A 20,014-nucleotide genomic window follows, 5' to 3' on the forward strand; every position below is an offset into this window, starting at 1 on the left:
CCATTCAATAAAATCATGGCTGATCTGATTGTAGCCTCCTGCCTACCCCAGATAACCTTTCACCCCCTTGTTAATCAAGAATCGATCTAGCTCTGTGTTAAAAATATTCAAATACCCTGCTTCCACTGCCTTTTGAGAAAGAGAGTTCCAAAGACTCACGACCCTCAGAGAAAAAAATTCTCCTCATCGCTGTCTTAAATGAGCGACCCCCTTATTTTTAAACAGTGACTCCCTAGTTCTAGATTCTACCGCAGGAGGAAACATCCTCTCCACATCTACCCTGTCAAGATCCCTCAGGATCTTAAAGGTTTTGATCGAGTCACCTCTCAGTCTTCTAAACTCCAGTGGATACTAACCTAACTGGTCCAAACTTTCCTCATAAGGCAACCTTCCCATTCCTGGTATTAGTCTAGCAAACCTTCTCTGAACTGCTTCTAACACATTAGCATCTTTCCTTAAATAAGGAGACCAATACTGTGCACAATACGCCAGATGTGGTCTCACCAACACCCTGTGCAACTGAAGCATAACATCCCTACTTTTGTATTCAATTCCACTCTCAATAAACAATAACATTCTATTCATTTCCCTAGTTACTTGCTGTATCTGCATACTAGCCTTTTGTGATTCATGCACTAGGACACCCAGATCCCTCTGAATCCCAGAGCTCTGCAATCTCTCACTATTTAGATAATAAGCTCCTTTCTTAGTCTTTCTGCCAAAATGGACAATTTCACATTTGCCCACATTATGCTCTATTTGCCAGGTCTTTGCTCACTCACTTAACCTATGTCCCTTTGTAGCCTCATTATATGTCCTCTTCACAACTTACTTTCCCTTTGCTTGCATGGTCCTCACTATGGAGAAATGCAGGTTTAGTGAATGTGTCCATTCAAGTTTTAAATTTACAGCCAAGTGATGCATTACAAATGGAAGACCTGAAATTTGTTGGGCTGTTTTGAATATTTCCTTATGCTGTGAAAGTTGGGACTTGAACCAGATATTAGTGGAATTAGCATTACTTTCACTGTTGTGCAACAATCATGTAAGAATACATTTCCGGTAATACTTGTGCCACTCACAAGCCATGAACTGTTTCTATTTTCCTTTTCTGTAAAGATCTGATTTGTATTATAACAACCGTCAGTTTGCTTAATCGTACTGCAACAGCAGATGTCTGAGGTTAGCTGCTCATTATACTTAACAACAATGTAATTAGAAATTATGGACATACTTGTGCAGACCTGCAGAGGTGCCTCAAACACACTGCGAGATCAGAACTGATGCTGAGCATGTTCAAAAATAAAAATCACAAGGCTGATTTTAATTCTCTCAATGAAGTAGTAATTAACTATAATGACTGTAAAGGAAGTGGCAGTGTAGGGTTTAAACACAGGGTGAAGCTATTATCAGTTTATTTTCTTCGTCAAGTACTAATCTCCTTTTGTAAGGCTGGATAACACAATTGCTTAAACACGTGTACTGACACTCTGCCTGTTATTAGAGTTGGATTCTAGTGTAGAGTCAGATGATACGGGTCACCTCTCACCAGCTGGCACTGAAGGAACATTGGGAGTGAGCTTCCTCCTGCCAGTAACATTACAAAGAAAGTTACCATAAGTATAATACGGGAAGACACAGGTATTACTGACACCAACGTTGTCATTAAATTGTCAACAGGCGGAATTTCACCTCTGTGTAGATGAATACTTTTCCTGATCTCTACAATTGTATAGTGAAAGTGCAGAAAAACACAAGGCCAATTGTCTAAATGCAAAGCAGTAAATTGAAGCAAATTGGCCTGCAATTTCCTGATGTGTTTTTAAGAGACGAGACTCCAGACTGAGAGTCTATGTCCAACACTGCACCCCATACAATATTTTTTTTTATCTTAAATTGAAGCTCAATGCTGGGAGATTTTGAGGCTGTCTTTTAGCTGACCATATGAAGCAAGGAAACTCCAGTGTAAAACCCAAAATGTTATTCAGGAACCTAATAGATTATCTTTTTTAAAAAATTGTGTGTCATTTGCTTTGTTAATTTTCTCTCTTTGCTTTTCCTCTAAATACAAACAGCTGCCCCTTTAAAGAAAGGATTCATTTGAGGAGCTGTTCCCCCACCCCCTCCCCAAGTTCTGGGAAACATGGTGCTGGATTTTACAGCCAGGCATGTTTTTGGCGGAGGTGGGGGGGTGGGGCGGTAGCGGGCATGTAAAAGAAGGTGGGTGGAACCCCACCACATTCCCGCCCACTCCTATACCACGGTGGGTGGGCGGATGCTGAAATTGGCAACAGGACTGGCACATTTAAATAAATAATCAAGGATCAGTTGAGCTTGTTACCGAGCCAATTGACCCCAATAAAATGCTGCCCACGCCATAGTGTGGTTGGCATGGTGCTGATCTGTACACCCTCCCACAATATGCAGCCCATCGTCTGCTTACTGGCAGGATATATAGGCACAGAATCAATGCCACCATGGAAATCATATCTCTCAATCATCTAAAGATTTGAAATGCTTGTTATTTTTTTCAATCAAGGCAACAGCATGGTTCAGACTTTCCCTTCTGAGTCAGAAAGCTGTGGCTTAAAGTTCGTCTCCAACCGTTTGAACACAAATGCGATTAACTTTCACTGAGTCGGGATGACCGGGGGGAGGGGGGGGGGTGCCTTTAAAAATGGTCGGTGGCTCCCGATTCTGGGATTCCTGGCCGCGTTCCCGGGCTGTCTGATTTTCGGGAGTGCCTTTAAAAAGGTGTGGGCTGGTTCCTGTCAGACACCTGCACCTGGCATTCCTGGCCTGACTGGTGCCGTTGTGGAGATAGGCACGTCCCACTCCTCTGCGATTTTCAGGGAGTTGGGCCTGGTTTGTAAGGAGTCTCGGTTCGCAGGCTCTCAGAAGAGTCATGAACCTTAGTCTGCACGAGGGGACCTTTTCAAAGACAAGTTCAAAAGTCTTCCTCATGCCCCCCCATGCCATAGTAAAGACCCCTACCCACACCCCATGGTGCCTCATGCCCCTTATATATTAAGCTATGGCAAACCACCCACCCCTATGGCCCCTCCTCCACCCAGCCCCTCATGTCTCATTATGTATGCTAGGCTGAGAGCCCAGACAACCATTCCTCTTGTGGAAACAGATGGGCCCCAGGGTAAATATTGCTTGATTGACAGCTCTGGCTCTCTGGGCTCTGTGGTCAATCTCACGATGTTTACTGACATGAGGTTAAGTGGTTTCAAGAGCTTGTGTTTTCTGTTTTGATTCCTTAAGGGGTTTGAATGATTAACACTTTTAATGCCTTGTAGTGAAATGGTGTTTCTATAACCTAGTGGAAAATAATGGATTCAACAATAATAATGGATTAAAGCTTTATTTTACAGAACATACTGTCACTATAGGGCCCATTGGTTCTATACAGTGTACAGTGGGTCAGTGGACATGGAAGTGTCATAGCTTGGTGTAAGGGGCATGAGAGGCCATGGAGGGTGGGTGGAGGGGCATAGATTGGCATTGTGGGTAGGGGGACCATGGGGGTGGGTGGAGTGCCATAGGTTGGTTTAGGGGTGGGTGGGGGCTTAACCTGGACCGAGGGCATGAGGTGGCATGGGGAGTGAGTGAGGGTGAGGGGGGTGTGAAGGCTGAGGGCTGGAAGAGGCCTTTGTGTTTTTTTATTTTAACTGGGATGAAATCCCACGGCACTGAACCAGGCCTTTCAAACAGCCCGCCTCTGTACCCGGTCACCCCCGTGGTCGCTTCTGACCCCTTTCCTGGGTAAACTGCAGCCAGCAACCCCCCCCACCCCCCCCACCAACCCCCACCCCTCCCCCCACCGGCAGCGGCAATGAAGATCCCATCATCGTGGACACTTTCTACCCAGGCTGGCGGCCCAAGCCGGGAAATGTCCTGACACCCCCCCCCCAGCTATCTGCCTCGGCGACGAAGATTCAGGCCATAACTCCGGCCTGATACTTTGATGCTGCGATGAGGATGTGCTGACTTGTCAGAAATGTCAAACTCTGAGCAGGAAGCTGAACTGAAACCTCCACCAATCTGCTTGGGCGGATGTAAGAGATGCCAGTGCATTATCCGAAGCAGAGCAGGGGAATTCGCTAGTTTTGCAGGGGAACACTTTTTCCTCAACCCACAGCCTCAAAACAGCTTAAGTGGTCACTTATCTCGTTGCAGTTTATGGGGCTTTATCATGTTGAAGTTAGCCACCATGTTGGTTTGCGGTAACCACACTTAGAAAATAAATCATTGGCTGTGAAGCATTTCGGGATATCCTGAGAGCACGATGGGTATTACAAGCAAATTAATGGTTAATTAATGGTGGGTGCACATCTTTACATTTCTCCCATTGTCTAAATAAAAACTGTAAAAATGACCAAACGCGTGAAGGGAAATTTGAATGCAGCCGATCACACAACGCTAAAATCTCAGCTTGCACGTTTTGTATAAGGATCCAACGCTGAAATGACCAGCCCACTGCCAGCCTGTCACTCAATCCTCTGAGCACTGAATGCACCAGACAAAACGTGCAGATATTTAACACCTGCAAAAATATTATCCTGCAAATCTCCTGCATTGTAGATTGCAAAAAAGGAGCAGGCGCAGGCTCCACAGTACACACTATGCAGAACTGTAGGAACGTGTTTAAATGCTTAACATTTGAATAAATTGCAACGAATATGAATTATTATCTAATATTACAGAATTCAATGTTATCCCAGCCTTGAAAAATTACAACGTGTTCCTCAGTTCAAAGTTACTTATTCAGCCCTACACCACTTAATCAAAGTTTCGGATAATTTGGGAAAAGACTTGGGCCAGAACTTTCCGGTTGGTGTGCAGGGCAGGCGAGTGTCCTGATGTCACTGCGCGCCATCGTGCTATTTCATTGGGTGGGTGCGTGATGCTCTCCGATGTGCACCCACCATTAATTAACGGGCCATTTAAAGCCCTTGAGGAGCCAATTGACGCCGATTTTTTGGCGCCCGTGTGATCTTCGGGTTGGCACAACAGGCAGGTGGGTAGGAGACATTTGTATAAACCTCAGCCACGGGCGGGATAAGAGGGTTCAGTGGGGTCGTGAGTGTGCTCTGTCAAATATTGATGTTTCAAAGTTACTGATACTTGCCTGTGTGATCTGCAATATTTCAAAACACATCCCAGCTGTTTGGACTCACAACCTTCAGGTCCGCACTCTGCTGGGAGGAATCTTTATCGGGCCTGCAGGTTTCAGGAAGCCTTCCCTTAGCCTGGGAATGGGAGCTGAACTCTCCACTGGAGGCACCTCCTCTGAGGAGGGAGGGTCAGAAGGAGGAGGAGGCCAGGAGTCCACATTCAGCCTCCAGGGGAGCCACCTTTGGAAGGACAGGCGCAGGCACAAGGGGGGCAGGGCCAAGAGGTAGACCAAGGCAGAAGGGGCCGCAGAAGATGCCACTATCCTGCTGCCAGGGTTCACAGGTGGCGATGCAGCTACCTCAATATGTCTGAGGTGCAGTGCCGAAGGAGGCTCCATCTCCCAAGGGAGACAGTCACCTCCAACTGTCAGATGATTGGGCCTGGGATCTCCGCTAACGGTGTGGGTGGACACCCCATGCCAGTGACTCTAAAGGTCACAGCTGTTCTCAGCTTCTATGCCTCTGGCTCATTCCAGGGCTCGGTGGGTGATCTTTGCAATGTCTCCCAATCAGCTGTCCACACTTGTGTCAAGCAGGTTACAGACGTGCATTGTTCAGACGTGCATTGACCTTCAACCACTTCCGTTGGGACCCGGTTACCCCCAAAACAGTAAATGTGGGTCTCAGTGTACCACATGCTGTGGGTGCAGAACCCATCTCTTCACCACCCTCTCAGGGTAACCTCGGCATGGACAATATCTGCTGGCCCACCCAGCGAAGGACACCTGCCGTCAATGATTCAATGCATTGACTGCACTCAGACTTGGGAGGGGGCGGTTGGAAGCTCACCTACTGCGTTATGTGACCAATGCCAACATGGTACCTCCCCTTCCTGAGCACAACGGTTCGTTAAAACGCTTGCGACACTGGATCCAGGTGTGTCACATCACGTCGCAGGAGCTCACCACCCTCGCCATCTCCTCCCAGGCACGTTTGGTCATGTGGGAGGGGTTTCCTCCTCCCGTCCCTGGGGTAACAGGGCCTCCCACCGCGCTGCCACCTCCTCCAGGAGGGCAGCAAGGCAATCGTCTGAAAAACGAGGTGCACATTGACCCCCCCCCCGACCCCCAACCCCCACCCCCGTCCTACCCTCCTGCCTGACCTGCTCACCAGCAGTGCTCTGGTGAGCCCTTCCCACTGGCCGTGATTCACAGCCTTGGAAAGGCCACAGCAGCTTTTTAAAACAGGCCGCCCGGGGTCACCGTTGGATCAGGTCTGTGCCCACCCGTGCCCGCTCCCGCGCCATCCGCCCGACAGGCAGAAAATTCTACCCTTGGAAAAACGAAATTAAAGAACTGACCTAAAATTGACAATCTAACGTGGATATGCTTCTTTGTAAAAGCTACACAGGAAATGATTGAGGCAATCTGGTTCAAAATGAACAGAAATACACAGTACGCAGAACTCAACTTCCTGAACTGAATTTAACAGTTGGATCTAAGTTCAGAATTATCCTATTTCCTGGTGCAACCACAAAGGATTTTTTTTTTTTGTAAACTTGCCGTCCAGGCAGTGCAGAGGAGGCTCACATTCCCTCCCCAAAATATCTCACAGGATTCTGTGGGAAGCTAGAAGAAATGTTGCACAAAATCTAATCATTTCCCCGCAAGACATTGTCCAGGAGTTGCATTTAAAGTTAATTTGTCTCCTAATCAAACATTTGCCCATTTTAAGTCCTTATCTAAACAAGTCTACTTGCTGAAAATTAACGTAGGTTGTTAATAGACATTCAATCCTCATATAAACATTTACAGGCAATGTCCTGAAATTTTTAACTTATTACCAAGCCTTAACCTTGCTCATTACCTATCTTGTAGTGATGAAGTAGTGCGGTTTTTTGGAAAATGTTTAAACACAACTTTGTTTCTGCCTCATCCTGCTGCCTATAACGTTCCAGAAGAAAGTTCTGTAAAAGCCTTAACTTGTAGATTTTATTTAAAAAATAAACCTGGTCAGAGCTATCATTTTCACACTCCCAGAGCAGCAATGTGACATCTCACCGTCAAAGTCAAGGGTCTCAGCCCCTGCACATTATAATCGCTGGAACATCCCTCAGTAAATGAAAGATGGCCAGGCTCTGTCAGCTTTGAAAAATTGTTTTTAACTCTTTGTTTTGTAACCTTTTCAAAGAAACTTTCATACAGTACTCACGTCAGAGCTATCCTCCATCACTTTTCATACAAAGAAAATATTGGCCACATGCTAAGAGTCAGTCAGTAAATGTTCCTTTATTCTCAACAGGCATAGCATGGGGAATAGGGGTACAATACTAGCTCAATAAATTTAACAAAATCAATTTCAAAACAGTTTTTTTCTCTATTTTATGCTGTCCATGCCTCAGGTCTACATATATGCCTTTTTGTGTTTCATCACGAAGCAAAGGACCAAATAGAAGTTCCTAACATTTTCCTTCGCTCCTCATGGAGAAACACCATATGGGACATGACTACCACTCTGAATGCTCCCGTGAAACATGATGAATTTACTGATGGTTAAATCCTTGAAAAACTGGCCTAGCTCTCATTCAGGTATTCAAGACATGATTAGATAGCTTCACATCCACAGTTCCACTCTGGAGAGTATCCACCTCGGCATTGTCATTGTAGGCAGGGGAACTGAACAGAAGCTGACCACTTCCAGCATAAAGGGAGAGAGAATGAGAGAACAAACCATCCCTCAACAGGTCCTGGAACTTCCTTCCTAACAGCGCTGCGAGTGTAGCTACACCAGATGCACTTCAACTATTTAAAAAGGTGGCTCAACACCCCCTTCTCAATGGCTGTGGCCATTTTTCAGATGCATGGCAGCAACTCACCAAGACTCCTTCAACACACCTTCCAAACCCGCAATCTCTACCACCTAGAAAGACCAGGGCAGCAGATGCATGGGAGCACCACCACCTGCATGTTTTTCTCCAAGCCTCACATCATCCTGACTTGGAACTATAATCGCCGTACCTTCACTGTTGCTGGGTCAAAATCCTGGAACTCCCTCCCTAACAGCAAATGGACCAAAGTGGTTCAAGAAGGCAGCTCACCACCACCTTCTCAGGGGCCATTAGGGATGGGCAATAAATGCTGGCCCAGCCACTGTGAGGGACTAAGACTTCACACTGTATATTTTTATAAAATATGTAGATGTGCTCATTGCTGTTTCTAAAATTTTAGAACTGAACAAAGACCTTTAAAATGGCCGAAACCATGTCTGTCTGTGACCCCCAAACAAAAGTAGCTGCTTGGCAGTTTCAGGAAAATTTGTATATTGTTAGCTTTGAGGAGCTACTAACAAGCACCGGTGAACTATACAGCCCGGCTTCAAAGAGAGGTATACAAAGGCCATCTGCATTTAATAACCCAGGCTGGCCAGAAGGAGATAAATCATCTGTTAAGACAAAGGCCTCCACAACCTTCCTTTCAAATCCTAATGGCTGAACTATTTAACAGTCTTTGAAATACAGACAATGGATACACATCCTTTGTCAAAGGCCTTTTGGAGATGTGGGAGTCATGTGACATGGGCCTCTGGCTTGTGGAACAAGTAATACTGCCTTGCTGAACTACATAGCTCAGTCTGCTGTTTGCCATCTAACTAGCAGCCTCACAGACAAGGAGCTTTGCCAAGATGCAATTCCTGGCCCCAGCAACACTGTTTCCGCTAGAAATTCCGTACCTTCGCCTACAAGACTGATTTCTCCCTACATGCCTATCTCACTGTTTAAAGTTACATCACCGGAAAGGTGATTTATACAGCATTGGTTTTCAACCCACCGACTTCAGTGAAGGAATACCTCATTGGACTTCGATTCTGGACTCTGGAGCTCACGTGAACTAATCTTTATTTTCTCCGTGGTCTCTGTATTATAAAACCATCAGTTCGCTATCCCTCTCTTTACTGTCTGAGTGTGGAGGAGGAGTTGAGACCCTCTTTTTGCGTTTTGAATGTGTGCAATAAACTAACCCTTTTTTTAGTTCATTCTCTCCTGAGTTTGCTGTGGGGTTATTAATAGAAAATTGGATCACACCAAAGCCAAAAGGTTGGGAAATGTGCCACAGCTTATAAAGCGGGAACCAAATCAAAACACCTTTCTATTTACGGATGGGTGATGGTGAGAGGAGGAATTAGTGCTGCTTAAACTAACCCGTCTCCCGTCCATCATAGAAATTGGAAGCTTCAATCCTTTGAATTTGATCCGAGTCCAAGTAAGACATGAGCTGAACAGATATCGAAGAGCCAATTGGAAACCAAAAGGAAAAACTCGGTGGCTGGAACACATTTATAAACACAGTAATTTACCACAGCAAATTCCTTTTTCCCTTACTGAGAAAATAGCAAATTTTGATGCCCAGATGTGGGTCAAGCAAGGAAACCTGAACAGTGGAATATTGACACCCCTTAGCACAGGCCACTGAAAGCTGTAGTTAGGGAGGTACAGTTAAAATGACCCAGTAAAGTGAGGAGGAGTGAACTGATCCAGTTGTTGGTAGAACATTTGGATCTCTCCTATCTAACAGTTAGATGTAGAACTCAACCATGACTCTAAATCCCCTCCCACGGCCAAATTCGAGCGGGGGAATCTCAGAATGCAGCTAGAATTTCAGGAGAGAGAGAGAGAGAGCAAAGGAACCGGAAAGGGAAAAGAAGAGAGGGAATTTCAGCTACAAAAATTGGAAATGGAGCTAGCAGCTCAAAGGGAAAGCGAGACCAGGCAACTGGAAACGGTGAGGGGAAAATCTCTCTCTACCCAGTAGCACCCCCTATCTCCCTCACCCAGAACCACTCTCTGAGGCCCTCCAGTAGGTTAGATTCATTGCCAAATTCGAAGACAGTGATGTGGAGTCATTTTTTGCCACTTTTGAGAAGGTAGCAGGAAGCTAAAATGGTCATCAGATACCTGGACCTTTTTAAATTCAAGGGCAGCTGTCAGGGAGAGTCCAAGAGGTCTACTCCATGCTGACTCCTGATGTGCCCATGAATGATGAGCAGACCTAGGCCGCCATCCTAAGTGCCTGCGAGTTAGTCCCAGAGGCAAATCGCCAGCAATTCTGGAACACTCGACAGAAACCCACCCAAACCTACATCGAGTTTAAACGGCTGAAGCAAATTGCCTTTGACCAATGGGTAAGGTCCCTAAAGATCCCACATGCCTGCAAGGGATTGTGGGAGTTGATATTGTTAGAGGGATTTAAAAACTGCTTTCCCCTCCAGCCTGAAGGAACAGGGAATCGTCACAGCCCAGGAAGCAGCTGTCTGGACAGACAGCTCCGATCCCATCCATAGGCCTGGAAACTCAGGCAGACCCTCTCCAAGCCACGTGCATGAGCATGGAAAGATAAGCAGGGTTCCCGAGATAGCAAGGGCCTCCAACCCAGGAAATAAAACACAAAGGTGGGTATAAGGAGCCCTCTTGCAGCCCGAAAGGAGAACACCCTGAGGTCACTGTGTTCCCATTGTAATAAAATAGGCCAATCCAGGCCTGAGTGCTGGAAATTATGAGGAAAGCCTGTAGGCCTATTGGGCTGCATATAAGCAGTCACCCAAAGGACACCCCAGGGGGTAGTGCAACAGAGCCGGCAGACACTCTCGCTACAGAAACATATCGCTTGGGGGGGATTGGCACTGTGTGTGTCCGAGCCGGAAAAACTCCCAGACAGCTTCCAGGGTTTTGTCCTTTCAGGAACAGTGTCCTCGCACCCATCCCATAACGCGAGCAAGTCCTCTGTACCGCTCTGGGACACAGGGGCCACTCAGCTCTTAATGTGGGAGGGGAATCTAGACCTACCCCCGACCCCCCACCACCACTCCCCCGAGTCCTTCCTGAAGGACAAAGCCCCGATCAGGGGAGTGGGAGGAGGATCTGTGTCTGCAGCCCCCCATAGCTCCCACCTAGAGTGTGACCTTACTTCAGGCCCTGTCCCAGTTCGGGATTGTCCCCAAACTGCCAATAGCAGGGATCGATTTGCTCCTGGGAAACGATTTGACTGGCAGCAAGGTGTTAGCCAGCAAACAAGAAGAGGCCAACACAACCAGCAGAAACCTGCAGGAGCGCAGAAGGCTGGTGAACGTTCAGCGGCCCAAGAGGGTGAAATAAAGCCCATAGCCATTGAGCGAGAGCTGTTTGAATGTAACTTGGCCAAAGCCAGGCCTGTACAGTTCAAAAAAGGTCCAGAAAAGGCCAACAGAATTCAAAAGAGATCCACAGAATACCCCAGAGGTTAACAGGGACCAGAGAAGCAAAATAGATAGTGAGGGAGATGCCCCATGAAGTCGAAGAGCTTGAAGAAAGGCACATCATTAGACCAGAGAAGACCAAGGTTAAGGAAGTGTTGCTGGAAGAAGCCTTCTTTCTGAATTTAAAAAAGGGACAAAGGGAGTCCCCAAACCGACGAGCAGATGGGGAGTGAGATGCCACAAGGGAATATAGCTGGAGTCGCAGCTCCACTTGAAGGTGTGGTGCGTCGGGGGACAGGGAACAAGTTAGGAGAGAGCCCACTCCCAATCCAAAGCCATTGATTGGTCTAGCCAGCAGCATTATGGTAAATTTAAGTGGGGACCAGGGAATGTCCCCAAAGTGGCCCGGAAAGTGTGGGGGTGATGTCTCACTTAGCCAAAAAGCCAGAGGGAGGTACGGTGAGAACTGGCCATCCACCAGAGGGCAGTAGTGTTCCAAATGACACAGAGCCGACCACCCAACTGACCAGCGGAGAGATTCCAACCAGATTGGCTGCCACGCCCACCCACCCTCCTGCAGGATCGGAAGGCAGCCTGAGAGGGCTGCTCACTGCGTTTAAAAGGATCCCTAACAACCCACCAGGCGACAGCACTGTGGCCCTGCCCAACGTGGACACAGGAGAGGCTCCTTACTGAAGGCAGCCTTCCTATCGTCCAGGCCCAGAGAGACTGGCCCGAGTTCTTCAGCACATTGCCCACCTGTTGCTGTGACAACGCCACAGCGCCTAGCAACAGAACTGAAACACCCGAGAGGTGCCAGTGGCCGGGCTGGACACTAAACCGGGACCCCCGAAAGAAGCCGAAGTCCCATTAAAACACCTCAATCTCCTGACCATCCGTCTGACCCAAGGCCCTGGGTCTGAACAGCTGAACCCACAGCTTCTCTTGGTGGACCCGAAGGAGCCAAACTGGACCGGAGCCGGTCACCCTACGGTCAAAGGACCTGGAACTCACAGGGTGAGATACCCAACCATCCCCTACATGTAGTCCCGAGCAGCTGGACCATTCCTCACCCACCCCCCCACCACCCCCCCCACCCCCACCCACCACCCGTGGGCTAACCACCCTGCAGAAGCCCCCATGCCCTTTAGGGGACACTTAAACAGGAGGTGGGCAGGCAGAGTTCTGAAACCAATGGTTTTGCTTATGCCTGGATCCCCAACAGAGGAATATCCGGAACTCTAACCTCGGTGAGACCTCCCATAAAGACAGATTTGAATCTTCCCCGGTCACCTAATCGGTCCCAGGACAGGGCAATGCACGAAGCCAGGTTCAAACCTCAGAAAAAGAAAGCAGCAGCGAACCTGCCAATTGCCCTTGCCAGCTGTGTGCCTGATGTGCCATTGTGAACGAGAGAATGAATGCATGCTTCCCCACTTCCTGCTCTTAATCATAGGACCACAAAAAACATGAAACATGAAATTCATTTTTCTTCTCTGAGGCCAGAGTGCCTTAGGGGGACTAAGGCCTCACCCTGTACATTTTTATAACAGATATAGAGATACACTCACTGCTGTTTCTAAAATTATAAAACTGAACCAAGGCCTTTAAAACGGCTGAGCCTATCTCTGTCTGTGACGCCCCCCACCCCCACCCCAACCGAACAAAAGAAGCTATTTGGCAGTTTTGGAAAACCTCGCACCTCGTTATCTCTGAGGAGCCATCATGGCTCCTTGTGAACTGTACATCCCAACTTCAAAGAGGTATACAAAGGCATTTAATCTGCATTTAATAACCCAGGCTGGCCAGAAGGAGATGGATCCCCCTGCTCAGACAAAGGCCCCGCAACCTTCCTTTCAATTCCTCGTGGCTGAGACATTTAACAGTCTTTGGAATCCAGGCTATGGATACACATCCTTCATCAAAGACCTGGTGGAGATGTGGCAGTCATGTGGCCTAGGCCTCTGGCTTGTGGAACAAGCCTTGCTGAACTGCATAGCTCAGTCTGCTATTTACCATCTAACTTGCGGCCTCTCATAAAAGGAGCTCGCCCCATCTACACTGCTTCTGCTGGAAATTCTGTACCTTCGCCCACAAGACTGAGTCCTCCCTGCCTGCCCATCCCATCCACACCACCGGAAAAGTGAACTATGCAGCATCAAGTTTGCAGACTGCTGACCTTTGTGAAGGAATACCTCATTGGACTCTGGAACCCACGTGAACCAATATTTATTTTCTCCATGGTCTCTGCACTGTAAAACCATCTTTTCTCTATCCTTCTGAGTATGGAAGCGATGGCGCAACCCTCCTTTTGCATTTAACTACAATAAACTAACCCCTTTTTTTAGTTTATCCTACCTCGAGTTTGCTGTGGGGTTCTGAACAGAAAAGGGGTTAGGAAATACGCCACCACTTATAAAGGGGGAACCAAATCAAATGCTTCTCTGTTCTCGAACGGGTGGTGGTGAGAGGAGAAATTGGTGCTCTTTAAATTACCCCCACTCCTGCCTGTAACACCCAGCGATACCCACATCTCGCAAAAGAATTTGAAAACTTCAGCTTCTCCAGTGTTGCTGAGAAAGTGCCTCAAGATGGATGTCCCCTCTCTCTTCCCTTACTCATTGACCTTGCAGCTTTGAGATCCTGTCCTTAATTGGACAGCGAGCACACCCTCTGGACACCAATTGGCCAAACAAGGGAAATTCACTGTTGGGTGATGGCTCCTGACACTTGTGGGGTTGGGGCTCCAACCCAAAATGCAGCATTCTGCCCTGTGGGGGGGTGGAGGGGGGGGAACCTTGGGAAATTTTCCCATCCCTAACCTGTGTTTGCTCTACTTAAATGCTGCACCCTTAGGTGGGGTGGGGGGCGGCAGGGGGATGGTGTGTCTGTGTGTGTGTCTGTGTGTGTGTGTCTGTGTGTGTGTGTGTGTCTGTGTGTGTGTGTGTCTGTGTGTGTGTCTGTCTGTGTGTGTGTCTGTCTGTCTGTGTGTGTGTGTGTCTGTGTGTGTGTGTGTCTGTGTGTGTGTGTGTGTCTGTGTGTGTGTGTGTCTGTGTGTGTGTCTGTCTGTGTGTGTGTGTGTGTCTGTGTGTGTGTCTGTCTGTCTGTGTGTCTGTCTGTCTGTGTGTGTGTGTCTGTCTGTGTGTGTGTCTGTCTGTCTGTGTGTCTGTCTGTGTGTGTCTGTGTGTGTGTGTCTGTGTGTGTGTCTGTCTGTCTGTGTGTGTGTCTGTCTGTGTGTGTGTCTGTCTGTGTGTGTGTCTGTCTGTGTGTGTGTGTCTGTGTGTGTGTGTCTGTGTGTCTGTGTGTGTGTGTGTCTGTGTGTGTGTGTGTCTGTGTGTGTGTGTGTCTGTCTGTGTGTGTGTGTGTGTGTGTGTGTCTGTGTGTGTCTGTCCGTGTGTGTGTCTGTCCGTGTGTGTGTCTGTCCGTGTGTGTGTATAAAACTCAATCACATATTTAAGATAGAATTAAGGACAGATACAAACACATAGGAAATTAATTGGCATCTGAAAGTGAATGATAAGCTCATATCTTAGATTTGACACTCGCTCAGAAAAGATCAAATGAAAATGTTCATCCCAAATTTTCACTTGCTGTGGCAGATGCTGATCAATGGGGTTTCAGTACTTTTGGGAGTTATTTCCAGCTTAAGTTTATCTAGAGTCCCTTGTGACCAACCCAGGCCTGTTTGTAATTCAGCCTTCAATATTGTTTTAGCTCTATACTTAAGTAGTTAAATTCCTCGCATTTTTGCACAAACTCACAGACCAGAAACAGTGCCCCAGCTCCATGATTAGTAACCACAACGTGCTTTATTTTACATGCAGACAGTTCAGGGAATTTCCTTTCTCATTTGCTATGCAGGCAGGAGACCACGATGGGGTGTGTATTCCAGATGGGAGTATTGCAAAAACTCGCTTCTTCTATGCACAAAGGGCGCCCACAATCTACGTAATTGAAATTGTTCCTTCCTTTGTTACCAACCTCTGTGTTGTTTAACATTTTGCCCAAAACGATTTCAAAATTTGAAATGACTATTTGAAATGAATATCGATGAAGGGCTCATGTTGTAATCTTAAACAGCCGTCAGGTTTTGAAGGTAGCTGAACTCACCTGAGCATCTTGCTGATAGCCTGTGCCTGCTTTATAAAGGAGGTTGTTTTGAACTTCGAGAGCATGTGGAAGATGGTTCCTTCGTTGCTCCATTGTAGCATGTCACCGTGAGGCTTTTTGGTTAATCCTGTGGAGATACCAGGCAGTTAAATCTTTGCCAAACAGCACTGCAAGCAAGTATTAATTTCCCACAACCCGTTTTCTTCCCAACTACACTGAGTGCTCAAGCAAAAGGCTGACCTTACATTACATTTTGGATCAATGGATTCATTCAGTTTCAGCTTCTCCGACAAGATATTCACTAGATATCCATTTCGGAAGTCATCAGCTATTTCACATTTACTTTTCATGCCAAAACAGTCACTAGGACAATAGTTGTCATTCTACATCAAGAGTTTATTCATGATCAATTATCCACATATCACATTACCTGTGGTAATACTACCCTGGAAACTATTCTTCCTTCAAAAGTGTGACAAGATATAATTCCAAACAATTTGAATGCACTGCTACTTCCTCTCAGAGCTGGAAGCTGGCTCGCTGTGAGGAATTATAGCAGATTTCCCATAGAAATCTGCATCTCTCACTCACTCAGTGCGAGTGTCACAATTCCACATGAAGCAAAGTAATTTCCCGACACCAGAATAAACTCCACTTCCTGCTTTCGCAATGCTCCGAAGCTGGACATTGACAAACGTTTTGACAAATCATTAAGTGCAGTGCTGTAAGTGAACCATTAAATGATTACTCAGAAGCTATTGCAAAACCTCCCACCCACATGTAAATATATATGGGTCACTAGACTAGTTCTTACAGGGTAAATTGACCAGACTTTACTTTTTAACCCTTTTAGCATGCGGTCTGCTCCTATTCTCCACTCATGTTCTAGAAAGGCTTTCCTCACAGTGAGAGCTTAACATGAGACAGTCAGTCACTGTGTTCTCACCACAGCCTTTCCGCTTGTAGTGACCTATAGCAAAGTACACATGTCATACTGGGCCATGAGTCAGCCACAGGAACGGAAAGACATTCTGAAGCATGAATTCTTTTTCGGGTATCTTACTAAAAGTGTCCTGACTTGATCCATTCATACTGATATTTACTCCTTCCGTTAATCTTTGTACCCACTGGCACAAGATATACTTATTTACTTTTTTTCTCTTCTTAACAAAGTACTTTAGTGAGTCTACTGTTTGCCTTCACTGGAAACACAGTTTGAAAGGATTAATGTGCCTTTGTGTTAGTATTTACTTGTTCATCTGAGACGAGGTAACTCATGAGGATAAAGTAAGTGATTGTTATTAGATCTAAATGTTCGTGAAGTGAATCAGGATCATTCGTCACTTTGTGTCCTATCAATGTCCTATTGGCTGTTGATATTGCATTTCTTTGCCAAGGTCTTTTAACCCTTTAGTTGCAACAACAGTCACAGTTTTCTTTCATTTAACCTCTGGGAAAATTATTGCCATAAATCTGCAAAACAACTTCATGCAGTAGATACAAGAATCATGGAATTCTAGGATAATACAGCATGGATGAAGGCCATTCAGCTCATTGTGTCTGTTCTAGCTCTTTGTAAGGGAAACATGTGAAATCCAAATGCATTTTAAAACATGCAAGCGGCAATACCCATAGTCAGGTGCTGAACTTGAAGCTCTTTTACATGCAAAGTAGTGATAGAACTGGCACAGAGACCGGAGCAACAGGCTTCACGGAGCCTCTTACTGGAATGAGCCAGCGACGGTATTGTTACAGGCAACTGTTTCCTTGCAGGATTTCCATTCAAAGTGTTTGCACAAGCAGTTTCAAACTTAAATATTCAATCCAAAGTGTGACCACTTTCGAGGGGAGGGGGGAGCTCAAGAAAACTACAATCACCAGGGAAGTGGTACTCAGCAAATTGTTAGAACTGCGGGTTGACACGTCCCCAGGTCTTGATGGATTTCATCCCAGGTCTTAAAAGAAGTGGCTAGGGAGAGATAGTTGAGAGGTGCAGCAAGTAATTAGCAAAGCTAATAGAATGTTATCGTTTATTGCGAGAGGGATTGAATACAAGAGGAAGAGGACTATCCTTCAGATATACAGGCATTGGTGAGACCACATCTGGAGTACTGTGTACAGTATTGCTCTCTTATTTAAGGGAAGAATGTAAATGCATTAAAAGCAGTTGAGAGAAGGTTTTACTAGATTAATACCTGGAATAGGTGGATCGTATTATGAGGAAAGGCTGGGCTTGTATCTGCTGAGTTTGAAAGATTAAGAGGCAACTTGATTGAAACATATAAGATCCTGAGGGGACTTGATAGGGTGAGTGTGGAAAGGATGTTTCCTCTTGTGGGAAAATCCAGGATAAACTGTTGTTTAGAAAGGCACTGGTTGATCAGGGATAGTCAGTATGGCTTTGTTAGAGGAAGATCGGGGAGAATTTTCTGTCACCGCCCGTGATTGGCTGCGTGCTGCCATTTTATGTGGGCGGGCCAATTAAGGCCCACCCAGCGTGACGCTCGCCCAGTAGCGCTCAGCGCTCCCTGTGCGGATGGGGGGTGGAGGAGGGAGAGTCAGGGCCTGCGTTCTTTTGCGCATGTGCACGTGAAAAAGCGCAGAAACCTCTCTGAGGCACGGAGCTACCTCAGGGAGATTATATTCAATTTGAAATATCAGAACAAAAAAAGTTAAAAATCATTTACACACGTCCCCTCACATGACAGCGTCACATGAGCTGGGACGTGTTTATCAACTGTTTAAATAATATTTACTCATTTAATAAACCCTCCACGAAACCTCGTCCCACCCATGGATGAGGTTTCGTGATCAATGTGTCCGACAGGCAGCCCTGACAATTAGGTTAATTAATTAGTTTATTAATGGCCTTAACGGGCTTTTGACAGTTCGGGGGGCACATAGCCAACTCCGGTGCTCGCCCACCGAACTAAAGATCTGAATGACACGCGGTGATGTCAGAACGCACACCCAACATCACCAAGTGTCACTTTACGTGTTAGCGAGCTGGGGTCATCCTTACACACCAAACAGAAAATCCTGGCCGTCATGTCTTAATTACTTAATAGAATTTTTTGAGGCAGTAAGAAGGGGAATTGATGAGGGTAGTGCATTGAATATTGTCTACATGGATCCCGGTAAGGCATTTGACAGGGTTCCACATGGCAGACAAGTCAGGGAAGCGAGATCGCATGAGATACAGGGGAATGTGGCAGGTTGGATCCAGCAACAGGAAACAAAGGGTAATGGTTGATGGATGTTTTTGCAAATGGAAAATGGTTTCCAGTGGCGTTCCACAGGGCTCAGTGTTGGGGCCCTTGCTGTTTGTTGTATGTATTAATGATTTAGATTTTATTGTGGGTGGCATGATTGGGAATTTTGCAAATGTCACAAAAATTGGCCATGTAGTGAATAGTGAAGAGGATATCTGTTGTCTCCAGAATGATATCAATGGTTTGGTTGAGTGAGCGGAGAAGTGGCAAATGGAATTCAATCCGGAAAAGTGTGAGGTAATGTATTTGGGAAGGGAAACAAAGCAAGGGAATACTCAATAAATGGGGAGTTATTGAGGGGGTTTGAGGAGTGAGAGACCTTGGAGTGCATGTCCACAGGTCCCTGAAGGTGGAAGGACAGGTGGACACGGTGCTCAAGAAAGCGTATGAAATGCTTTCCTTTTGTTGGGCGAGGTATTGAATATAAAAGCAGGGTTGTATTGCTGGAACTGGATAAAATGATGGTTAGACCACAGCTGGAATTTTGTGTACAATTCTGGTCACCACATTACAGGGAGCACATAATTGCTCTGGAGAGAGAGTACAGAGAAGATTTACAAGAATGTTGCCAGGGCTTGAAAATTGCCGCTATGAGGAGAGCTTGAATAGGCTAGGGTTGTTTTCCTTAGAACAAAGGGGGCTAAGCGGTGACCTGATTGAGGTGTACAAAATGATGAGAGGCCTAGATAGGGTAGACAGGATAGGCTTGTTTCCCTTAGCTGATGAGTCAATTACCAGGGGGCATAGATTTAAGGTGATTGGTAGAAGAATTAGAGGGGACATGAGGAAAAACGTTTTCACCCAGAGGGTGGTGGGTGTCTGAAATTCACTGCCCGAGTTAGTGGGTGAGGCTGAAATGCTCAACTCATTCAGAAGATACCTGGATCTGCATCTGAAACACTGTAACCTGCAGGGCTACCGACCAGGTCCTGGAAAGTGGGATTAAAATGAATGGCCAATGCAGACATGATGGGCTGTACAGCCTTTTTCTGCACTGTAACTTTTTGCTGGTTCTGTGGGGCTATAGAATTCAGGTCACTGTTTCAAAATAAGCAATCGCCCATTTAGGTCAGAGATGAGAAAAAATATTTCTCCCAGAGGGGTGTGAGACTTTGGAATTCTCTTCCTCAAAAGGTGGCTGAGGCAGAGTCCTTGAATATCTTTAAGGCAGAGGTAGGTAGTTTCTTGTTGAGCAAAGGGGTGAAAGGCTATTGGGGGTAGATGGCAATATGAGGTTAAAACCAAATCAGCTATGATCTTATTGAATGGTGGAGCAGGCTC

At 46.4% G+C, this 20,014-nt stretch overlaps 1 protein-coding gene across 8 annotated transcripts in view; it reads right to left on the reverse strand.

The window, feature by feature from the left end:
• LOC121280870 (serine/threonine-protein kinase Nek6-like) overlaps positions 1–20,014 on the reverse strand; it is a 360,301-nt gene that overhangs the window by 247,251 nt on the left and 93,036 nt on the right. For 6 of the 8 annotated variants that reach the window (XR_005943736.1, XM_041193187.1, XM_041193189.1 and 3 more), the window contains one exon: positions 15,462–15,588. Coding sequence is in view for 7 of the 8 variants with exons in the window: in XM_041193187.1 (XP_041049121.1) it covers positions 15,462–15,554 (93 nt within the window). In the remaining variant the exon portion in view is untranslated. Of the gene's footprint in view, positions 1–15,461; positions 15,589–15,891; positions 16,191–16,298; positions 16,382–20,014 lie in introns of those variants that run through there. The other 2 variants (XM_041193188.1, XM_041193184.1) reach the window with 2 other exon arrangements.

This window comes from Carcharodon carcharias, chromosome 8 (genome assembly GCF_017639515.1).
Source record: "Carcharodon carcharias isolate sCarCar2 chromosome 8, sCarCar2.pri, whole genome shotgun sequence".
In the NCBI taxonomy this organism is placed as follows: Eukaryota; Metazoa; Chordata; class Chondrichthyes; order Lamniformes; family Lamnidae; genus Carcharodon; species Carcharodon carcharias.